Source organism: Anomaloglossus baeobatrachus, chromosome 6 (assembly GCF_048569485.1).
Source record: "Anomaloglossus baeobatrachus isolate aAnoBae1 chromosome 6, aAnoBae1.hap1, whole genome shotgun sequence".
Classification (NCBI taxonomy): domain Eukaryota; kingdom Metazoa; phylum Chordata; class Amphibia; order Anura; family Aromobatidae; genus Anomaloglossus; species Anomaloglossus baeobatrachus.
In genome coordinates, this window is record NC_134358.1 from 10,892,997 (window position 1) to 10,916,917 (window position 23,921).

General features: G+C 46.8%; 1 protein-coding gene across 2 annotated transcripts in view; it reads left to right on the plus strand.

The window, feature by feature from the left end:
- Positions 1-23,921, plus strand: part of LOC142316937 (cytochrome P450 2C8-like) — a 177,218-nt gene that overhangs the window by 94,484 nt on the left and 58,813 nt on the right. For both annotated transcript variants that reach the window (XM_075352721.1, XM_075352722.1), the window contains exons 5-7: positions 9,648-9,808; positions 15,240-15,413; positions 19,194-19,335. In XM_075352721.1, coding sequence (XP_075208836.1) covers positions 9,648-9,808; positions 15,240-15,413; positions 19,194-19,335 — 477 coding nt within the window. The remainder of the gene's footprint in view (positions 1-9,647; positions 9,809-15,239; positions 15,414-19,193; positions 19,336-23,921) is intronic.

A 23,921-nucleotide genomic window follows, 5' to 3' on the forward strand; every position in this document is an offset into this window, starting at 1 on the left:
AGTTCCGGTTCCGTACATCCACCGCGCTCTGACCCGCACTTACAGTCCACAGAAACACACACAAGCACGCACAAACACACATACAGTATTATGCTCACCTTACCTTCCGTTCCATTCCATTGCCAGCCTCATGGTTCTTGTAGTTCCCGGGTACATCGTGACGTCCTCGCGGCAAACTACAAGACCCAGGAGGCCGGCGATGGAATGGAAGGTAAGGTGAGCATAATATGTGTACCTTCAGTTCCATCGTTGGCCTCCTGGGTCCTGTAGTTCGCCGCTCCAGGCTGTGCATCAGCAACCATAGCGACGAAGCAGGAGCTTCCTGTCACCGCTACTCAAAGGCAGTGCGCTGGCCAATCAGATACATGCGTCTCCTGCCTTTGACGTCAGTGCTCTGGCAGCGGAGGTCCCTCCCTCGTCGTTATGGTAACCCGATACACAGCCTGTACCGGAGAACAGCAAGTCCCAGGAGGCCGGCGATGGAACAGAAGGTAAGGTGAGCATAATATGTGTACCTTTCGTTCCATCGCCGGCCTCCTGGGTCTTGTAGTTCACTGCTCCAGGATGTGTATTGGTAACCATCGGCGACAAGGCAGGAACTTCCGCTGTCAGACGCTACTCAAAGGCAGCGCGCTGACCAATCAGAGGCTCCTGCCTTTGATGTCAGCACTCTGGGTGCGGAAGTTCCTCCCTTGTCGTCATGGTTACCTGATACACAGCCCGTGCTACTGAACAGCAAGTCCCAGCAGGCCGGCAATGGAACGGAAGGTAAGGTGAGCATATAATATGTGCGTGTGAGTTTGTGTGTGTTTGTGCATTTGTGGAATGGCACAACCAGGGACCAGGATGGGACATTTAACAAGTTGTGGAAGGAATTGTCTGCATTGCAATGATTTCCTATGGGAAATCTTGCTTTGCCTAACGATACAGGTAAAATATATCTTTGTTCCGTGTTAGCCAGTAGAGATAAAAATAAAAAAACAATTTAAACAATTTTTTGCCTAACGAGTAACTTGGTTAACAAGCACAGTCCCAGAACGGATTGTTCTCGTTAACCAAGGTTCTACTGTAATTGAAACACAGACAATTCGTTCCATGACCCAAAAATATTTACTGTATTTATACCAACGTATGACAGTAATACAAAATAATGTCCTGTATTCATATGAAATTATCACAGTCACTAATACAAAATACTGGACAGTAAAAATCATAAAACAAATTAAACTGCACATCAGCATACAATAGAATTGTTGGTAACATACAAGCAATGGGCGGTACTGGTTAACAGAAAGAAAGTACAATACTGTATCCACCAATGCAAATTAATAGACATGCTATATACTATATACCGTACAATGGTATACAGTACATATGTACAGAAAGTTGCCTCCAGAGCGGGTGAAAGGATGGATCCGGAAGTGTGCTGGGTGAGGATTTGCTCTTCTTGCAAATCATTGCTCTTAAACCAAGTTACACATTTGTCTTGCAAAATGCTCTCAAAGCAAGTTAGTCTTAATCCAAAGTTCCACTGTATATTCATACATTCTGGTTTATGGTTATAAATGTACTTTATATTGGTAGGTTATTAAATAAAATAATATATATCAAATAAATTTGAGTAATAAAGATGAAAACACTAGTTGCATCTAAACACATTGACACTTAAGGGTTAATAAGGTAATTATATCAATGACATTAGAATGTTATCACATGAAAGATGCTATATCACATGTATTCTTATCCACTATTGTTTTATTATTCTAAACATCAATTATATTAATCCACTGATGATGATGATAATAATGACATGGTAATACTGAGTACTGTGCTACGCTGTGACATTATAGGTTAGGAGAACATCGCCAGATTTGGGATATTGTTAGGGAATGAAGTTTACAATCAAGATACTAGAATTATGATAAAAGTCTTCAATGTTTAATAAAGACATGTACTATTCCTAAATCCAAGTGATTCTACAAAAGTTGCAAGAAGAAAAAAGCTGCTATTCAGAGATCTCAAAGGTAAAGTCGTAAATCAGACTGTGAATCACAATCCACACTCACCACCTCAGGCCTGCAGCGGATGATGATCCTATGGTGCCAAGACACACAATGTGATTATAAAGTCTCAGTGATCATTATCATCTTCAAAGCAATACGGTATTGTCAGGAATCTGCAAATCTGACATGTCCTGTGCATTAGGACTATTCTAAGCTATGGTTGATTACCAGATGACATCAGATGAAGATGAGAAGACTCCGCGTGATGACCAGATGACATCAGATGAAGATGAGAAGACTCCGCGTGATGACCAGATGACATCAGATGAAGATGAGAAGACTCCGCGTGATGACCAGATGACATCAGATGAAGATGAGAAGACACCATGTGATGACCAGATCATATCAGATGATAGTCGGAGCCATTTGCATCATTTTAGATTTAGGGAAGTTTAATTATGAGTTTTATATCAATATCACTCACAGCGTACCATAACATGAATCCACATTATTATATTACTGATCTTATAACAATAATGCAATATTGATTATTATTATTTTGCTATTGCAAAAGACAAAGAAGAAAAGAAGGTCTATTATCCTAATGATGAATTTATCTAGTTTGAGGGTTTTATTCAATGTATATGAATGTAAGAACGTAAAAAGCTCAATTTTAATAACTAATTCACTGTATGGGGTACAGATATACATTTGCTGATTTCACATGTGTTATTTCTGGTGATTCCACGTTGTAAGGACAGAGGTTCCTAAGATTGACAAAACAGGTGCCTATGATGTCAAGACGAAGAATGTGATTATAAAGTCTCAGTGATCTTTATCATCTTCAAAGCTTCACTATACCGTATTGTCAGGAATCTGCAAATCTGACATGTTCTGTGCATTAGGACTATTCTAAGCTATGGTTGATACGAAGAGCTGGGAAGTGTCAGAGTTAACCCCTGCCATGCTGACCAAAGAAGTCACAACAACTGTTGTAGAACTGACAACAGGCAGCACAGAGGATTCCGGAAATATCCAAGGCGACCAAAGAAAGTCCAACTGACACTAGTCAAATATGAGAAGCTATTTGATGTTTCATTTATGGACTTTGCTTTCTTATCAAAATTTGATTAAAAATATGGATTTTGCAACAAAGAATAAAGTTTACGGACTAAACAATAATTAATGCAACAATGGACTGTATCACATCGATATGCAGTCATATTATATTCAGAAGGATTTATCATCTAAAGACTGTGTTTATGTCGGAAATAATTAACAGACATCAGATGAAGATGAGAAGACACCACATGATGACCAGATGGCATCAGATGAAGATGAGAAGACGCCACGTGATGACCAGATCACATCAGATGAAGATGAAAAGACACCACATGATGACCAGATGACATCAGATGAAGATGAGAAGACGCCACGAGATGACCAGATGACATCAGATGAAGATGAGAAGACGCCACGTGATGACAAGATCACATCAGATGAAGATGAAAAGACACCACATGATGACCAGATGACATCAGATGAAGATGAGAAGACGCCACGTGATGACCAGATTACATCAGATGAAGATGAAAAGACACACTGTGATGACCAGATGACATCAGATGAAGATAAGATGACACAATGTGATGACCAGATGATAGGTGAAGATGAGAAGACTCCACGTGATAACCAGATGACATCAGATGAAGATGAGAAGACGCCACATGATGACCAGATGACATCAGATGAAGATGAGAAGACACACTGTGATGACCAGAAGACATCAGATGAAGATAAGATGACACCATGTGATGACTAGATGACATCAGATGATGGTCGGAGCCGTTTGCGTCGTTTTCGATTTAGGGAAGTTTAATTATGAGTTTTATATCAATATCACTCACGGCGTACCATAACATGAATCCACATTATTATATTACTGATCTTATAACAATAATGCAATATTGATTATTATTATTTTGCTATTGCAAAAGACAAAGAAGAAAAGAAGGTCTATTATCCTAATGATGAATGTATCTACTTTGAGGGTTTTATTCAAGGTATATGAATGTAAGAACGTAAAAAGCTCAATTTTAATCACTAATTCACTGTATGGGGTACAGATATACATTTGCTGATTTCACATGTGTTATTTCTGGTGATTCCACGTTGTAAGGACAGAAGTTCCTAAGATTGACAAAACAGGTGCCAAGCTACACATATAAGTACCTCATTACATGACACTTGGGGGGGGCTCACTCACTTGAAAGACTTCATGGGCACAACACATGCTTTCTTACACTGCAGTAGTCACATTATGACTTAATCCATTCAGGATACAAGCAAAGTTGGGTGAGAAAGACACTAAACCTACTGATTTAAAAGTGAAATGGACTTACATATTTTGTATTTTGTAACTGTAATACTTCTGGAAGACAATCCATTAAACCATTATATGTTTTTATAATAATTATCATCATATTTTCATTTGAATATTACATCTGGTGAACAAGTTTTGGAACTTGAAAAATATATACTTAAGAAAGTATATTTAACACATACCTGCCATTCACAACATCAGCATCTTTCATATTGCTCCCCTACGGTTAAAGGCGTGAGACTTGGCATCATTTCTTTCTAGACCAGAGAGTTTTATCTGTCTACTTTGGGCTTCAACCCTTAAAACACAGTCTTTCATTGTCACCAGACCCTTTTTAGTCAACCCATCTATTAGATACACCGCTTTGTCAGACCTCTCTCCATGACTGCCTCCTATGGTTAGTATGGAAGTGAAACTCACTTATAGTTGAAACTACTGTCCGGTCTGACTCTGAATTACCTAGTACGCTAGAAGGGCTGCTGTCATAGTCTCACAGCATCGAGCTGAAAGAAGATTTGCCACTTTTAGAACCTCCGCATTCTCTTTTTACAGATCTATTTTGGCCAATTCTTCCAGGGTATCGTTGGCCGTCTTTCCGTTGATACATTTTCCTATCATCATCCTTGGTTAGAGACCCATCACTCCCTCCATATTTCTTTCAGATTTCCTTTCAGGGGGCTGGCCCCTCCCACCATAGAACCTGCTTCCTCTGACATCCGAGGCAACATGTTTACCGGGTAGACCACACTTCTCCATCTCTGGGCCCAAGACCGAAAGCGGTTGCCACCTCATACTAAGGCTAGGTTCACATTTCCATTGTTTTGCATCAGTCACAATCCGCCGCTCTGATAAACAACGTAATCCGTTTGGCGGATTCCGTTGTTTACAATAGACTTGTATGAGCGGCGGATTGTGACTGATACCCTCCAATGCATCCTCCGCCCGACTGATCAGTCGTGTAACGACTGACCATCGGGCAGCAGGAACGCAGAGTGTAACTTTTTTTGAGCAGCGGAATCCTTAGGATTTCGCTGCGCATGATCTCTCTCGGCGGCCAAACGATCAGATGATCGCCCGACAGCCACCTTCTGTGAGCGATCAGCTGATCACCCGGCTGCCGCCTTCTGTGAGTCTATCAGCTGATCACACGGCGGACGGCTGCTGTGAGCGATCAGCTGATCACCCGGCGGCCAGCTGCTGTGAGCGATCAGCTGATCACCCGACAGCTGGCTGCTGTCAGTGATCAGCTGATCACCCGGCGGCCGGCTACTGTGAGCGATCAGCTGATCACCCGGCGTCCGGTTGCTGTGAGCGATCAGCTGATCACCCGGCGGCCGGCTGCTGTCAGCAATCAGCTGATCACCCGGCAGCCGGCTGCTGTGAGCGATCAGCTGATTTCCCTACGGCCGGCTAATGAGAGCGATCAGCTGATCGTTCACAATAGCCGACGGCCGGGAGATCATCTGATCGCTCTCAAAAGCCGGTGGCCGGGAGATCAGCTGATCGCTCTCATTAGTCGGCCACCGACTTTTGAGAGCGAACGGAATCCGCTTTCTAATTCCAATTTGGCATCCGTTGTACAACACATCAGTCACAAGCGTCAAGCAACGCATGTCACTGATATAAAACAACGGAAATGTGATCTTAGCCTAACTTGACGTTGTTCTGCAGTCCTCCATCCTTCCAGATTCAACTATTTCAGTTCTTAAAAGGTATTCCGGGTGATATTTTAGGAGAACTTACAGTGCAGACCAAAAGTTTGGACACACCTTCTGATTCAATGAGTTTTCTTTATTTTCAGGACTCTGAAAACTGTAGATTCACATTGCATTGAAGGCATCAAAACTATGAATTAACACATGTGGAATGAAATACTTAAAAAAGTGTGAAACAACTGAAAATATGTCTTATATTCTAGGTCCTTCAAAGTAGCCACCTTTTGCTTTCATTACTACTTTGCACACTCTTGGCATTCTCTTGATGAGCTTCAAGAGGTAGACACCGGAAATGGTTTTCCAACAGTCTTGAAGAAGTTCCCAGAGATGCTTAGCACTTGTTGGCCTTTTTGCCTTCACTCTGCGGTCAAGCTCACCCCAAACCATCTCGATTGGGTTCAGGTCTGGTGACTGTGGAGGCCAGGTCATCTGGCGTAGCACCCCATCACTCTCCTTCTTAGTCAAATAGCCCTTACACAGCCTGGAGGTGTGTTGGGGTCATTGTCCTCTTGAAAAATAAATGATGGTCCACCTAAACGCAAACCGGATGGAATAGCACGCCACTGCAAGATGCTGTGGTAGCCATGCTGGTTCTGTATGCCTTCCATTTTGAATAAATCCCTAACAGTGTCACCAGAAAAGCACCCCCACACCATCACACCTCCTCCACCATGCTTCACGGTGGGAACCAGCCATGTAGACTATATCCGTTCACCTTTTCTACAAAGACACGGTGGTTCGATCCAAAGATCTCAAATTTGGACTCAGACCAAAGCACAGATTTCCACTGGTCTAATGTCCATTTTTTGTGTTCTTTAGCCCAAACAAGTCTCTTCTGCTTGTTGCCTGTCCTTAGCAGAGGTTTCCTGGCACCTATTTTACCATGGAGGCCTGCTGCACAAAGTCTCCTCTTAACAGTTGTTCTAAAGATGAGAAAGTGTGTCCAAACTTTTGGTCTGTACTGTATATATTTTCACGAAAGTCTTTTGTTCTAACAGTGACAAATGGAACTATACCAATTTCATAGGGTACCTTGGCTTCATTATGATCAATTATTACTCTTATCTCACCAGACTTATCCTCAGTCTACTAACTGATTTTTCAATTTTTTCCAAACAAGATTTCACCAGAACTCCATATAATTCTGAATTCTTTTCATTGCATCTGCAGTTTCTCCATAAATTTTAAGTATTACCTTGTCTTCTTTGAATTTGATTGCATTGATACCCAGAATTTTCTTAGCTCGCTGACTGTTATTTCTCAGTGATCATGTTGCAAGCCCAATTAACTGTTTTTTCACTGCCACCACTTCCTGAAACACTGTGGTCAGCTACTTCATACACTCCAAGAATCTAGTGGCTTCTTTCTTCTTAAAAGTGATCATCCATTTCACTTGAATACTTCATGGCTGCATGTCACTTATAATATCCACCAACTTCTCTGTGGCTTCATTTGCAGACCACTCCACCAATTGCCTACACCTGGGGTGAATTACACTTTAGACTCCCCACAGCCTTCTTAAATTTTTCATGCACTGTTTCATTGGTCAGGCTTCTTTCAAGTCTTCGAGCACATCCACCATGGCACTTAAAGACTGGACAAATCCCTTTGCCTTCATGGACATCGTACCATTCCTTGCTTCTTTTACACCCTTTTTCCTCTTGAATTACATTCTCCTCAGGCTCAGCCCCAGACTCAGAGCCTTTGAGTTTGTCACCTTTCACCTTGGATTTCTCATTCTTCTGAAACAAGTCAAACTCTATGTCTTCAATCCTGGCCCTATAAGGAGGTTCAGTCGAGCTCTCCGCTCCTGATGAGACCCCTGGTCTAGACTAGACTTTCCTTCCTCTGTGGCTCTTTCCACTTCCACAGCTACAGCTGTCTCTTTGGTCTTTGCAAAAGGACAACAAGGGTTAACATCACAATCACATACAACAATAATATCACATCCACCTGTAAGTCTGCATAAGAAACTCAAAGGCCAGATATAGCCAAGCTATAGCTGGCAACATGAGATCAGACAGCCAGCATATATAGGAGAAGAGCGAGCGTGACTGGCTCTCCCATAGCATGTAACCAAGGAGACCAACAAGCAATCTGGCAGAGATTAACTCTTGCTAGCCTGCCCATTAACAACAGGTCTGTGCCTCGACACCTGAGTCACCCTGTGCTCATCACAGACATCAGGGTAGATAGCAAGCCGAGTGAAGGAATCTGATACTTCCCAAGAGTCTGACGTTGCCAAGACAGTTGGCGATGCCTGTGAAAACCTCTTTGTGACACCATAGCCTGTTGCCGCTTCACTGAGCCAGTGCTGCAGTGATTCTAACTTGCGACTGATATGGACACGCTTGGAGATGCCAATGTGTTTTATCCCAGGGTCCAACTCTTTCCCAGCCTCCACAAGGCTCCCCCAGTGTGCTGTCAGACAAATGTAGCATTCCTGTCCTGTAGACCTTCCCAGTAACTGCGTCGGGAAGAGCATGTGATTATATGGGACATGTGCTGGTGTAAGGCAGGGACTAAAAGCCAAGAAAAATAATGGTAGCTCGGGAATCAGTATGAAGGGCCAGCTCCTGGCTGTCTAAAAAATGAGTGAGAGCCGGTTGCTGGCCCTCTAAAAATTACATGCGAGTGCCGCATGATAACTCTGAACCATATACCCTTATTGGGGTGGGAAGGGGTGTATGGGAATACACCAGAAAAAAATAGAATTGTCTTTATGCTCCTCTGCTGTCATCTGCTGGGGTTGAGAAGTCGGTGCCAATCCAGGCCTTGCTCATCTTGAGAACAGTCAGCATGTCCATATTTTCAGTTAACAAGCAGATGTACCTATTAACTCTTTCTAATTTTGTACATAGTGTATAGGCATTACCAGTCTTGGAGTCCCACACCTTACAAATGTGAAAAATAAATATTTTCTCAGGCCCTCCTCTATGTTTGTTCCAGGGTGTATTGCCTTCCCTCCTTTCAATTTTTGATAGGCCTTCTACTTAGTACAAAAACGTCACCAGTCTAGGAGACGCATTCCTGAACGAGAAAAAAAATTGAGAAATCTCATGCACACGATTCATTTTTTTTTTCATGACTGAAATGGAAAAATGCAGCATTTTTTGGAAGAAGCACCATGTTAATCTTTTGCAGCATTTTTGAAGCATTTTTTCACCATTGAAAATAATGAATGTGCTAAAACACAGCAAAATCACTATGTCTGAATACAGCCAAAGGGGTGGAGCAGGTGTTTTTTCTTCGTAGTTATATTTTCTTTATATACAAATCATTATACAGGAAAGCATTTTACCTAACGTTTTTCCTGTAAAATCCTTGATATCTTCAGTTTTGTATATTTTATCATCTCTCCATAAAAGTGGTTTAATCCTCTGACCACATTGCTCCCAGCAGCGACCTGGGAGTCCAGGTGTCTTCCCCGTGCTGCCAGAAAAAAAAAAAAAAGTTTCCCATTGACTTGCATTATACTGATTACTCTAGAAGAGCATCTGAGTGTGTTAATGCTCGCCCATCACTAATCATTATTTTCTTTTTTAGGAAAACCCTTCAATCCCTTTACCCTCCTGGGCTGCACTGTGGCGAACATCATCAGCTGCACCATACTTGGCAAAGATTTCCACTGTAAAAGCCCAGAATTAAAGGAACTGATCAAAGTCGCAAGGAAATTTGTCTCTGACTTACACTCGCCCCTACAGGAGGTAAAGGAGCCGCTAAGGCCGATATGACTGAAATTCTGATGTAGATGTGACTCGCCCACCCCAGGGCCTTAGGTGACTCGGTATTGGGCCGGACTAGTCCGGGGTAGTCAGCGGTGGTGGGGCCCGACTCCGTGGCCCTAGTGGAGTCAATTAATGTGGCGGTATTGGGGGGTGATGATAGTGTTAAAGTTTATATAAGATTCGTGACGCCACCTGTGGTAATTTGCAGCTATGGAGCCGCAGCTGCTGGAAGGGACCTCCGGGGCTGATGTTATGGCAGCTAAGGTGTTTCTTGCTCTCCACAGGTAGAGCGGATACCCCTGGGCAATCTTTAGGTGCTTGGTAAAGTCTATGGTGTTTGTGGACGAGGTGCAGAATGAATCAGATGACACAGGGCTTGCACTTTAGGTCTTTTACTCACTGTTTCTGAGTCCAGGTGTCGACAAACCAGTTGCCCGACGGTATGCTGGGATCCACTGTGAGGGACCTCCGCTGATCCCGGGTAGTTCAGAGGTCAATACCGGTGCACCCTTCCTGTGTCTCTCTCCTGACTGTCTTCTTAGCCTTGACTCTATTAGTTGAACTGGTCTCGGCCTCCACCACAGGGCCTGTACAAAGGTGGCTAACCGTAGTTGTATCTTGCCGGGGATCTGTGGCAGGATGTGGCCCTGGGCGCTTGCAACCACCCTCGGCCTTCGGTGTTACTTTATGAGGAATTGTCTTTCTTCCCTCTGTCTGGGGACCGTCCCCGAATGCAGCCAGATCCCTCCACCCGATCTTTCAGTGGAACAGGCCACTAGCCAATATGCCCTTCCGTGGCCCTGGAATACTTTCTTTTCTCTCTTTAGGTGTCACCTGGGCCTAACTAGACCCCAGGATCTCCACCAGGAACTTCTGTCACTTTCTCCTCTATCTGCTGTCCTTTCCTGACAGCCCACCTCCTCACTCCTTCTCTCTCACTGCCTGACAGGCTGACTGAACTTGAACTTCCTGGTTGCCTTGTCTACTCACACTTGCTGACTCCTCCCACACACCCACTGACTAGGACCCACACTATTGGGACCAGAAATGGGACTTATGGCCCCATGAATACATCTATGGGGGTGGCTGCCACTATCCCTGACCCAGTGTATGCCTACCAATTGCTGTGTGCAAGTTTTAGTCTATGGACCGGCATATGACCTCAATCTTACCCAGGATGGGACATCACACCTCTGGCTGAGGTGCAATATCTCTGTGGCGACGGAAACCTCAGGGGTGCCACAGATGATCATGGCTGTTTGCTCTTCATCATGACTAGAGATGAGCGGAGCCAAACAGTAAAGTTCGTACTTTGTTAGGTGTAGTGGAATATATTTTTTTATATAAACATTAAAGGTCATGTTTTATCCTGTCTGTCCACCTCTCGTCAGTGATATCATTGATTAAAATTCCCCCCACAGACCCTATTTTAAGAGCCCCCCACAAAGCCTGGAGCAGAGTGCCCTCACAGAGCCTTTTTCATGAGTATGCAGAGAGAGGACTGACCCAACACTGCCCCTCACTCAAGCTACATCCTGTCCCTTCGCTAGCCAAAGCAAAATGGTGGCACTACCCGTGATCCGGTGCTTATACAAGCCAGGTCGCTTGGTTTGCTGACCAATCACAACCATGCCAATACTCCGCATGGTTGTGATGGCTGCCAAAGTACCCAGAGCATGTACATTGTGCTGCAGCCTTTCAATAAACTTAAGTCAGCATCAAACTCCGAGCTTCACCACAGACTTCCAGGAAAGGTCAATATTTGGCTTTGAGCACCGGACACTAAGTGTCCGGTACGCATGTAGGGTACCAGGGGTCGGTAGTTGTGGGTGTAGGAGGATAAGGCTGCACATCGAACTTAGATAATGGTATAATGCCTCAAGCATATGGAAAAATATTGGAATATACAATGAAAAATGCTACTTGCTAATTTGAACATGTGAATAATGAAATGCATACCTGCCATGAATATTAGGAAAAAGGAGATATTTAGCAATCGCATTGATCAATGTAACTGAGCCCCAAGACCTCGTCAAGGTATATCTCTATATTGGGGTCCCTAGCTCTGTGACCCTAACTGTGTGTCATCTCATTGCAATTAAAAACTGCTGTGGGTGGAGAGGGGTAACTAAGGACTTTCTTATATAGGAGATGGAAAAAACATGGCCGAAAGGGGCGGAGCTGTGTTCACATTCAGAAAAAAAAAAAACTACATATAACTGAATAGGATAACTGAAGTGAGCACTAATATATATATATGAGTGCAAGCCAAAACTTACATACTATAGGAGGATAAGGCTGCACATCGAACTTAGATAATGGTATAATGCCTCAAGCATATGGAAAAATATTGGAATAATTGGAACAATGAAAAATGCTACTTGCTAATTTGAACATCTCCTATATAAGAAAGTCCTTAGTTACCCCTCTCCACCCATAGCAGTTTTTAATTGCAATGAGATGACACACAGTTAGGGTCACACAGCTAGGGACCCCAATATAGAGATATACCTTGACGAGGTCTTGGGGCTCAGTTACATTGATCAATGCGATTGCTAAATATCTCCTTTTTCCTAATATTCATGTCAGGTATGCATTTCATTATTCACATGTTCAAATTAGCAAGTAGCATTTTTCATTGTATATTCCAATATTTTTCCATATGCTTGAGGCATTATACCATTATCTAAGTTCGATGTGCAGCCTTATCCTCCTATAGTATGTAAGTGGTAGTTGTGGGTGAGCTTTCCCTGCAGTATCACTACAGAGAATATGTGTTCCCGGTTAACACTGTGGGGTGCGGTACACTTATTGGTTCACTGCTGCCTTCAGTCTCCTCCACCCCAGGTGTCCTACCACATGCAAATCAGGCGACACTGGATTTTATTTTATATAAAAACTTTTACTTGGTAGCAACACTAATGTCCTCTGGAAACATGTCACAATGAGAACATACTGCACACTCAATGGCTCCGTTTCATGTTACAACACAGTTCAATGGCTCAGTTTCTTTCACTGGGTTATCACCACCTTCAGAGTCTCTTCTCTCACACACCTGTAGCTCCACGTCCTCTCCTCCTCCATTGGGAGTCCTTTGAGGTACCTCACTAGCCCCCCTACTCAAGTGTTTTGCCCCAAACGTCTAAGACGTTTCAGCGCTAAAGAACTGGGCTGACTCTGTATTGCACAGAACGTATAGTCTTCACTAGCATTACCAGTTTTCCCTCTCTTACCTTTGGGCTCCCTGACTTCCTCCCGGTGCCTACTTGTCTTCTACCTCTATAGGGAAGGGGGCTTTCTGGTGTCTTTACAATATCAGCCCTGAGCCTTATGCTCTAGACATCCAGAAGTCTTTACGCCGAGTAGTTTGTGGAGTCCTGCCCATTTTGGCATACCTGGTCACACTCAGCTCTCTCTGGCCCTAGCTTCAACGTAGGGTACCTTCACACTTAGCGATGCAGCAGCGATCCGACCAGCGATCTGACCTGGTCAGGATCGCTGCTGCATCGCTACATGGTCGCTGGTGAGCTGTCAAACAGGCAGATCTCACCAGCGACCAGTGAACAGCCCCCAGCCAGCAGCGACGTGCAAGCGACGCTGCGCTTGCACGGAGCCGCCGTCTGGAAGCTGCGGAGACTGGTAACTAAGGTAAACATCGGGTATGGTTACCCGATGTTTACATTAGTTACCAGCGCACACCGCTTAGCTGTGTGTGCAGGGAGCAGGGAGCCGCGCACACTGAGCGCTGGCTCCTTGCTCTCCTAGCTACAGTACACATCGGGTTAATTAACCCGATGTGTAATGCAGCTACATGTGCAGAGAGCAGGGAGCCGCGCACACTGCTTAGCGCTGGCTCCTTGCTCTCCTAGCTGCTGTACACATCGGGTTAATTAACCCGATGTGTACAGCAGCTACATGTGCAGAGAGCCGGAGCCGGCAGCACAGGCAGCGTGAGAGCTGCAGAGGCTGGTAACTAAGGTAAATATCGGGTAACCACCTTGGTTACCCGATGTTTATCTTGGTTACAGGCTTACCTCAGCTGTCAGACGCCGGCTCCTGCTCCCTGCTCGCTTCATTTGTCGCTCTCTCGCTGTCACACACAGCGATCTGTGTGTCACAGCAGGAGAGCGCCTTTGAAGAAAACGAACCAGGGCTGTGTGTAACAAGCAGCGATCTCGCAGCAGGGGCCAGATCACTGCTCATTGTCACACACAGCGAGATCGCTAATGAGGTCACTGCTGCGTCACAAAAAGCGTGACTCAGCAGCGATCTCGGCAGCGATCTCGGCAGCGAGCTCGCTGTGTGTGAAGCACCCCTTACAGTCAGATGGAGTCTCTTTTCTAAGCACAGGAAGCAGCTCCTCCCCTGGGGGCTACTCCCACAGCTTAACTCATTCTTTTACCGTTGTAATCTGTTTTCTGTAACACTATCTTAACTGGTCACTGGATGGCAAAATCTTCCCTTTACAATATAGTTTACATTCTTACATTACTCTATACATCAATATATACAGTTATGATTGTGGCTTCCGGGGTGGGAATCCGGCCACCTCTTCACACAAACCCTGGACTTTGCAGTTTGGGTTTGCAATCTCTACTCTCTAGAAATATACAGATGAGTGATCACTATGACGGATGCTGTAATGTTGTCAGGACTTGTCTTCCTTTCACCATTAAGGGGGTGTTACACGCAGCGATATCGCTAGTGGAAGCACCTGTCCCGTCGGTTGTGCGTCACGAGCAAATCGCTGCCCGTGGTGCACAATATCGTTAGGAGCCGTCACACTACTTACCTGCCTAGCGACATCGCTGTGGCCGGCGAACTGCCTCCTTTCTAAGGGGGCGGTGCGTGTAGCGTCACAGCAGTGTCACTAAGCGGCCGCCCAATAGAAGCGGAGGGGTGGAGAAGAGCGGGCAGAACATCCCGCCCACCTCCTTCCTTTCTCATTGTCGGCGGCCACAGTTAAGCTGTTGTTTGTCGTTCCCGGGGTGTCACACGTAGCGATGTGTGCTGCCTCGGGAACGACGAACAACCTGCGTCCTCAACAATCAATGATTTTTTGAAAATGAGCGACGTGTCAACGATGGATGATTTGGTGAGTATTTTCCATCGTTAACGGCCGCTCGTTGGTGTCACACGCAACGACGTCGCTAACGATGCCGGATGTGCGTCACGGAATCCGTGACCCCGGCGATATATATCGTTATATGTCGTTACGTGTAACGGGGCCTTTACTCTCCCCTCATTATCCTCATTGTATCTGTCGGTGTTACACACGGTAAACTCCAGTGTCCGCTGCAGTCTCCGGGCTCCTGATCCGACCTCCTCATCCTCATGGTGAATGTTGCATGTGCAGAACAGTCTCCATATGATGCAGCTCACACATTTTTACGTATTTTTCCTCCTGCAGATTGGAAATATTTTTCCAGTTCTCCTCAAGATCCCGTTTCTCCGGGACAAAATCTTCAAGGAAAGATCACAGATTAAATCATTTGTTGAAAAATACATTGAAGAGCACAAGCGAAGTCTGAATCCAGCCGCCCCCCGAGACTTCATTGACTACTTCCTGCTGAAGATTAAAGAGGTACTGATGTGAGATTCCACATACAGGGTTAGGGGGTCACAGCTCGGTCCCTTTAATGACATCACTCAATATAAGAGTAATATCCATCACGGTCATCGCAGGGCAGGAAAGATGAGGGAAGGAGTTGGGGTCAGTGGGTGCTTGTGAGTTTGCACCGTGGAGCTGGGGAGACACGGGTCGCTATGGTCACACATTGCGTGTCATTCTGTGGTACTGTGCTCCAGGAGTTGTGCACTGGCGACATACCATAGTAGCTTAGGGAAAATACTGAGGTTGAAGTGTTGGATGGGGCCCTCATCCTCTGATCCTTTAAGTTCTCCCTATGATCCTGTGATCTGTGACTATTATTGTCCTCTTCAATGTGAATTATACACACTATCTGCTACAGAGCGCTGTGCCCATGAGGCCATGATGGTTGCTAGACACAACTAATGCCGGCGTCACACGATACGATATATCGGGCGATATGTCATCGGGGTCACGTCGTTAGTGACGCACATCCGGCATCGTCAGACATATCGTAGTGTGTGACAGCTACGAGCGACTGTGAACGAGCAAAAATACTCACCTTATCGTTGCTCGTTGACTTGTCGTTCATTTTCAAAATGTCGTTCCTCCTTCTGCGTGCCGGTTGTTCATTTTTCCAGAGGCAGCACACATCGCTCCGTGTGACACGTCGGGAACGACGAACACAGCTTATCTGCGTCCCACCAGCAATGCGGAAGGAAGGAGGTGGGTGGAATGTTTACGTCCCGCTCATCTCCACCCCTCCACTTCTATTGGCCGGCCGCTGTGTGACGTCGCTGTGACGCCAAACGTCCCTCCCCCTTCAGGAAGTGGATGTTCACCGCCCACAGCGACGTCGCCCGGGAGGTAAGTACATGTGAGGGGGGGTTAACAACTTTGTGCGCCATGGGCAACTAATTGCCGGTGACGCACAAAACGACGGGGGCGGGGACTATCGCACTCGGCATTGCAGCATCGGCTTGCGATGTCGTAGTGTGCAAAGTACCCCTATGTATGTGTGTAAAGGGACATATCATTCCATTAATAGTAAGTTCAAAGAACATGTGTTTTCAAAGTCAAAAACGCATGTTTTCAGCATCCAAAAAGCATGTAAAATGCTAGAATTTTGAGATTTGATGCGTTCTGACATTTGTCATTGACTTCAATGTTATCAAAACACAGCCAAAATGGCAAAAACAATTGACATGCTGCGTCTTTGAACGCTGAGTTTTTGCCCAAATTTATGCACATTAAACGCAGCGTTTTGAACGGTAAAGTGCGCACAAGAAAGCTCAATGTCCCATTGACTTTGCTTGAAAAGCAGAACGCAGACATTTTGGCATGAAAACGCTGCAGTTCAAACGCAGCTGAAATGCAGGTAAAAACGCAAAGTGCGCACATAGCCTTAGAATGTACTGTGTGTTGGTCAGATGTATGGGCCCTTGTAGCATTCTACATCCTATAAGGACATTCATTTTGCCCCCCCATTATGTAGTAATGTCCTCGATCCTGTACTAAAGTCTCCCATCCTGGGCCTCTTTAGTGTATATATGTACTCCATCCTAGCCTCCTTGCTGGTTTATACTGTATGCCACCATATTGGATTTCTTTTATATATATATATGTGATGCCCTGACAAAATCTGTCTTGTCACAGAAGACTGCATCCATCTTCCAGATGCAGGATCCCCTCCTCCTTGGCCTTCCAACACAACCCCAAATTCAGATACACAACACCAGCCATCAAACCCTAGTCACCCCCCAGGACAATAGGGACACACCAGTGGGCGGAGCCAGGCAGATGGTGTCGCCCACCTAGGAGTTCTGAGGTGTCAGTGGAGTGAAACAGACAGTCAAGTGCTAGACAGTGAAGTGGAGACAGTTGAAGTGAGAGGATGGTGAAGTGGTGGTCAGGGGTTGGAGCCCCGGACTACTGGACTAACTGAGCTGACTAGGTGGCAGACGGCAGAGCAGGGCCACAGGTGACGGAGATCCGATCGCGGGAGACCTTAAGTGGATCGGGGTAGGTTTGTAGCCCGCCGGTGCCGACAGTGGGAATCCGGTCCGGAGGCCGTGCACAGTCAGGGTACCTGGACCCTAGGGCAAGGACAGCTTCAAGCACCTTTCTAATTAACCAGCAGGGGACAAGATTCCAAGTCTTGTCCCACCGACAGCCCAGATAGAGCGAGACGGAAGCCCAACGCGGGAGAAAGGGCGTCTGCAAGTGCCTGTTAAGATCCCACGGGTCAGTTCTCGCGGGCCACAGCTCCCACAGAAAAGACACCGGGAGTGGACTTCCCCGTTTCATGTGGACTAGTCAACACACAAGACACAAACCAAAAGTGCAGGAAGAAGGCAGACATAGTGGAGGACAGACCTTGCAGCTGGGTTGCCACCACATTAATGGTCTGCATCAGTTGGTCATGAGGTTTGCGCTGTGAGCGGACCTCCTCGCATAAGATATGAGCAAAAGGCTTGGGATCCAGACTTGTCAACTGAGTCCAAACGTAATGTCACACCCATGGGTGGCCAGGGCTGGGCTTACTCAGAAGAAACATGACTACTAGGAATGATCGAATATCTAAATATCCGCCTTCGCGAATATCCGACGAATATTTCGGCTCTTTTCCACTTTTTGCGAATACTCGATGCGCAATGTAAGTCTATAGGAAACTCGAATAATTTCATGTTGGACCTAATGGCGAGCTTTGGTGACTGAGGAACAAGCTGAAATGGATTGGAAAAGGCAGAAACAGTATGTAGAAGTTGCGTGACTGTATTTCTGGTGTCTTGGAATAACGTGCTCAGAGCAGCACGCGGCTTTTACGTAGTCGCCAGAACAGCTCCCAAACCCAAACGCTTTTTTGACAAACAGAATGCCTCTCACTCACTCTCACACACTCACACAGACTCTCACACACACACTCACACACACTCTTTCGCGCGCTCTGTCTCGCGCGTTCTGTCTCGTGCGCTCTCCACTCATCCCTAATGACTAAGTATCTAATGGGTCTTCACTAGGGTTCTGGACACAATGTACCACTCCAGAACAGTTCCCAGGAACTGGAGCAATTGACTGGAATATCAAAGGCATGGAAGCGAGGTACAAGAGGTGAGCAGAGATGTGGTCAAATGGTCCACAGTCAGGGCAGGCAGTGCAGGTTGACAGTACAAGGCCATGGTCAGGAGTGCAGAGGTCAGACTGGTTGGGTATGCAAGCAGGGTCGGTAGTGGGAGAATCAATACTGACAAGCTCAAGAAACGGTTGCTAGCAGATAAACAGACTAGGAACTAACGTTGGGTCAAAGAATGGTGGGAGAAGTTGACTAATATAGACGATGCAAGAAAGGGATGGGTCAGGGAACGAAATCTATGCAATAAACAGCATAGTTAAATTAGTGCAGAAACTGGCCCACCCCACTCCAGCCCCAGGCCAAATGGAAGTTGTACAGAGTGAGGGTAATAAATAGATAAATGACTACATTGTAACTGCTCAGCCCATTATATAAATCCCGTGCATCATTGATAAACTTGTGCTTGCTCTGCAGGCCTTCATACTAGGTCCAAAAACAGTAGAAATCCAGAAAAATCCAAGGCAGAAGAGATGGTCCTCATAAAACTTCAATCTCTGGTCCACTTTAGACTGGAATTTTTAGGCTTGAGAAAGGTTGCAGTTTTACAAGGATCATCTATGGTGCCTCTGATTTCTCTGGACGATGACATTGTACCTAACCAGTGACTGATTTAATGCTGACATCTTATATCTGTTTAACAGGAGGAAAACAGGTCAGAGAGTAATTTCAACGAGACCAGCCTCTTAATGACCCTCATCTCACTCATGGCAGGTGGCACTGACTCAACCACCATAACTTTGAATTTCTCCCTGGTTTTAATCAGTAATTATCCAGAAGTCCAAGGTAAGGACATCACTATGTAATAACACAAGTAGAGTTGAGCGCGGTTCGCGGTTCTCCAGTTCACGGTTCGAGTGACTTTGGGGGGTGTTCTAGTTAGAACTCGAACTCGAGCTTTTTGCTAAAAGCTCGACAGTTCGAGTTACATTCGAGAACGGTTCTATCAGCAAAAGCAGGGCTTTTTACAGCTACAGTGTGCAGGGAGCCATCGCTCGCAGCCTGCGGTAAGCTGGTAACCAAGATAAATATCGGGTATCCAAGCAAAGCACTTTGTTTAGTAACCCGATATTTATCCTAGTTACGTGTGCAGGGAGCCGACACTTCCCCGCTGGGCTCCGCCCCCTCCTGCACGCGGCATGTACACACATACACACACACACTCACACTCACCTGTCACCAGCCATGCTGTCCCCGGCACTGGCGTCCTCAGCGCACATGGCCCTGCTAGGCTCCACCCACTTCGCACTCCGCCGCCCGCACACATGGCCCCGCTAGGCTCCACCCACTTGCACTACGCAACACATTACCCCGCTAGGCTCCACCCACTTGCACTCCGCACACATTACCCCGCTTGGCTCCACCCACCTGGGACTCTGCACACATTACCCCACTTGGCTCCGCCCACCTGGTACTCTGCACACATTACCCCGCTTGGCTCCACCCACCTGGAACTCCGCACACATGGCCCCACTTGGCTCCGCCCACCTGGCACTCTGCACACATTACCCCGCTTGGCTCCACCCACCTGGCACTCTGCACACATTACCCCGCTAGACTCCGCCCACCTGGCACTCCGCACACATGGCCCCGCTTGGCTGCGCCCACCTGGGAGTCTGCACACATTACTCCGCTTGGCTCAGCCCACCTGGGACGCTGCACACATTACCCCGCTTGGCTCCGCCCACCTGGCACTCCGCACACATGGCCCCGCTTGGCTCCGCCCACCTGGGACTCTGCACACATTACCCCGCTTGACTCCATTCACCTGGGACTCTGCACACATTACCCCGCTTGGCTCCGCCCACCTGGCACTCTGCACACATTACCCCGCTTGACTCCAAGCTGGTGATCCAATTTTGGGGGGACCCCACATGGTTTTTTTTTAAAATTATTTATTTAATTTAAAATAACAGCGTGGGGTGCCCTCAGTTTTGGATTACCAGCCAAGGTGAAGCTGCCAGCTGTGGTCTGCAGGCTGCAGCCGTCTGCTTTACCCTAGCTGGCTACAAAAATAGGGGGAACCCCACGTCATTTCTTTTTCATTTTTTTTGGCTAAATACAAGGCTAAGCACCCCTTAGTGCCACATGAAAGGCACCAAAGGGTGCAAAATTACAAAATGCAGGAGAGTGGGACATTATGTGTCTTTCTGCCATTATAATGACAGAAAAGACTGATATGAAGTGCACAAGCACAAGAAAATCACCAGAGCGCTCTACGCTGTGAAAACCAGTAGAAAATGGCACTGGAGGGAACATGTGACTGCATCATGTAGGTTGAAGCTATGGATCTGTACCGCCCTGGGGGCTCGGCTGCTCTACGCCGAGCCACTCGGATCCGGGCTCGGGTTGTCGGTGGCTCGAGCGCCTCCGGAACGGGGGCCACGTCGCTCTGGAAAGGGGGGGTTTGGTTGTTTGGTTTGGGGTGGACCGGTTTCACGGCCGGAGCCACGGTGACCGGTAACAGTTCGTGACGCCACCCACGGGTCGTGGTGAGGTGATGGGCACCACTGCTGCGGTGAGGGGGCTCGTCCAGGATTGGTGGTGGGTCGCAGCTAGGTGTTGCCCCTCCGTGGGTAGGGGGTTTGTTGGTCCCGGTGCGGTGCCTGATGGCACTGGTGTACTCACGATTAAACCACACAGAGTCAATGGTAAACCAAGTTCGGTGTAGATCGGTGCCCGCAGCCGGCTGCGCGTGTCCCCAGTGAGGTTGGTGATGTCGCCTTTCTCCTGCACCTTTAAATTTGCTATAGTGACTCCTATGCTTCAGCAACAGTAATCCGCTCCCCGGCTTTTGGGTACCGGAGGTGCCCTTTTGCTCGCAGGCGCTGGCCCTTTGGATCTCTGGCCCTTGGCGGTGGCTCTTATCCAGAATCGGTGGACTGTTGCCGTCTATCGGGACTTTGGGTGGGAATGAACCCCTGAGGTCCAGACCGCAATCAGTAAATTTGTCTGCGCCCAGTTGCTTCTGGGCTAGAACGGGGTCTGAGTACCCTGCCTGGTGCTCCGGTTGACTTGTTAGCTCCCCGGTTCGGGTCCGAAGGGTCACCACCCTCTTCTCGATCCCTACGGTTCCGCAGTTCAGTCCCTGACCGGACTCCTGCAGACGGCCACCACCGTCTGCCTACCTGACTGTTCCAAGGGGTCCTAGGCCCCTGACTCTCAGCTCGCCACTTTTACTCCTCTCCCTACTCCTCTCCCTACTCGACTCACTTGTCCTTTCCCTGCCTCAGGCCAGCAGACTCCTCGGAGGGTGTGCCTATCCGCCTGGCTCCGCCCACCTGGTGTGCCTGGCTAGACCTGAGGGAGGCGGTCAGGACTTGTTGGCTGCTGGTGCCTCACTGGGGTGGGGGTGTGTGTTGTTACCTGTGACCTCTGGGGGTCCAGGGCGTCACAGATCCTGGGTAAATTTATGTATTTTCCCTCCTTCAGTTTTTTTGCAGTACGCAAACAAACGTAAGGCACACGGATGACATACGGACCGTATATGGAACAGAAACGGATGCCACACGGACGCACCCGTAAAAAAACGAACCGTTTTTTGCGGACCGCAAAAACGGATTGGTCGTGTGAATGTAGCCTTATTCTGATCTGCCGTTTATAAACAGCAGGCATAAATAAGTGAATAGCGCCCCCCAGCGTCAGAAAATCTCCGGGGTTTAAGGGGGTAGCTGAGATCCTGGAGATCATGATTTAGGCTGTTTTTTCTGGGCCCCGCTCACGTGATCACCGGTATACACCGTATACCGATGATCTCGTTACAGTAAATGACAGCGTCGGTAAAAAATTATTTATCTCCCATCTGGCATGAACAAACATGATAAATCTCCTCCCCGGTCCCCTCTGGTCCCCCGGTGTCGCCAAAGTGCCCCCCTGACCCACTCCCGGAAATCCAAGATGGCCGCGCGCACAGCAGCGCGCCGGCCGCATTCACCCTACTCCTCTGATTTCTGTCGCATATGCCATGACACATGCGACAGAAAACTCCTCCCTAGGCCCTGCCAGGTCACCCCCTATCGGTCCCACGGTACCTGTGCAGCGTTGATCCCCCGCGGCCCACTCCTTCACAATAGACGCTGCCGCATGCACAGAGCGGCTGTCAGCTCAGCTTCCTGTGTTCAGACACAGTGAGTGGTGGTTATGCATCTGTAAGCTAAATGGGAAGCACGGTGGCTCAGTGGTTAGCACTGCAGTCTTGTGGTGGCTCAGTGGTTAGCACTGCAATCTTGCAGCGCTGAGGTCCTGGGTTCAATTCCCACCAAGGACACCATCTGCATGGAGTTTGTATGTTCTCCCCATGTTTGCGTGGGTTTCCTCCGGGTTCTCCAGTTTCCTCCCACACTCCAAAAACATATAGATAGGGAATTTAGATTGTGAGCCCCAATGGGGACAGTGTTCCCAATGTATGTAAAGCGCTGTGGAATTAATAGCGCTATATAAATGAATTCATTATTAATATTATTACTGCAATGCCCTGCTCATGAGGTAAGGAACATAGTTGATCAGGAGAGCTATACTACATTTCCAAATGGAAGTATTTGATTTTATAGTTGCCCTGCTGAATGACTACCAAACATGAGAGTCCGTTATACGCCACAAGAAAACATGTCTAAATAGCGAGCTCTGTTGTTTAGTATTCATTCAGCTGGATAACTGGACTTAAAGGGGTATTCCATCTCCAAGATCCTATCCCCAATATATAGTAGGTGGAATAGCAATAATATCAGCAAATATCAATATTTGGAAATGTAGAATAGTTCTCCTGATTAGGCATGTCCTTACCTCATGAGCAGGGCATTGAAGCTTTGGTAGCAACCGTTACGACATAGACTCTGCTGCTGTGGACCCGGGGAGAGTGGAGGGTCTGCACTCCTAGAAAATGGGGGATACGTTCCCTGAGTGTCTCCCCCCATATTCTAGACGGTCCAGAGTCGTCGTGGTAGCCCCTTATTGTTTTTTACTTACAATAAATTGGTGAAAGAGGGAATGTTTTGGGGACTGTTTTTTCAAAGACTTTTTTTTGTCTATTTTTTTGTTAGTACTGACAGTTTATGATGTCGGGTATCTGATAGACGCCATGACATCACAAACTGCTGGGTTTGATGTCAGGTGACCTTACAGCTAGTATCAACCCCATTTATTACCCCGTTTGCCACTGCACCAGGGCACGGGATGAGCTGTGGTGAAGCGCCACTTCTGGGGCACCTGCGGCCTGCTATTTTTAGGCTGTGAAGGGCCAATAACTATGGACCTTCCCACTCAGAGAATACCAGACCACAGTTGTCCGCTTTACCTTGGCTGGTGATCCAATTTGGGGGGGACCCTACTTTTTTTTTGTAATTATTATTATTTATAAAATAATTATAAAAAAG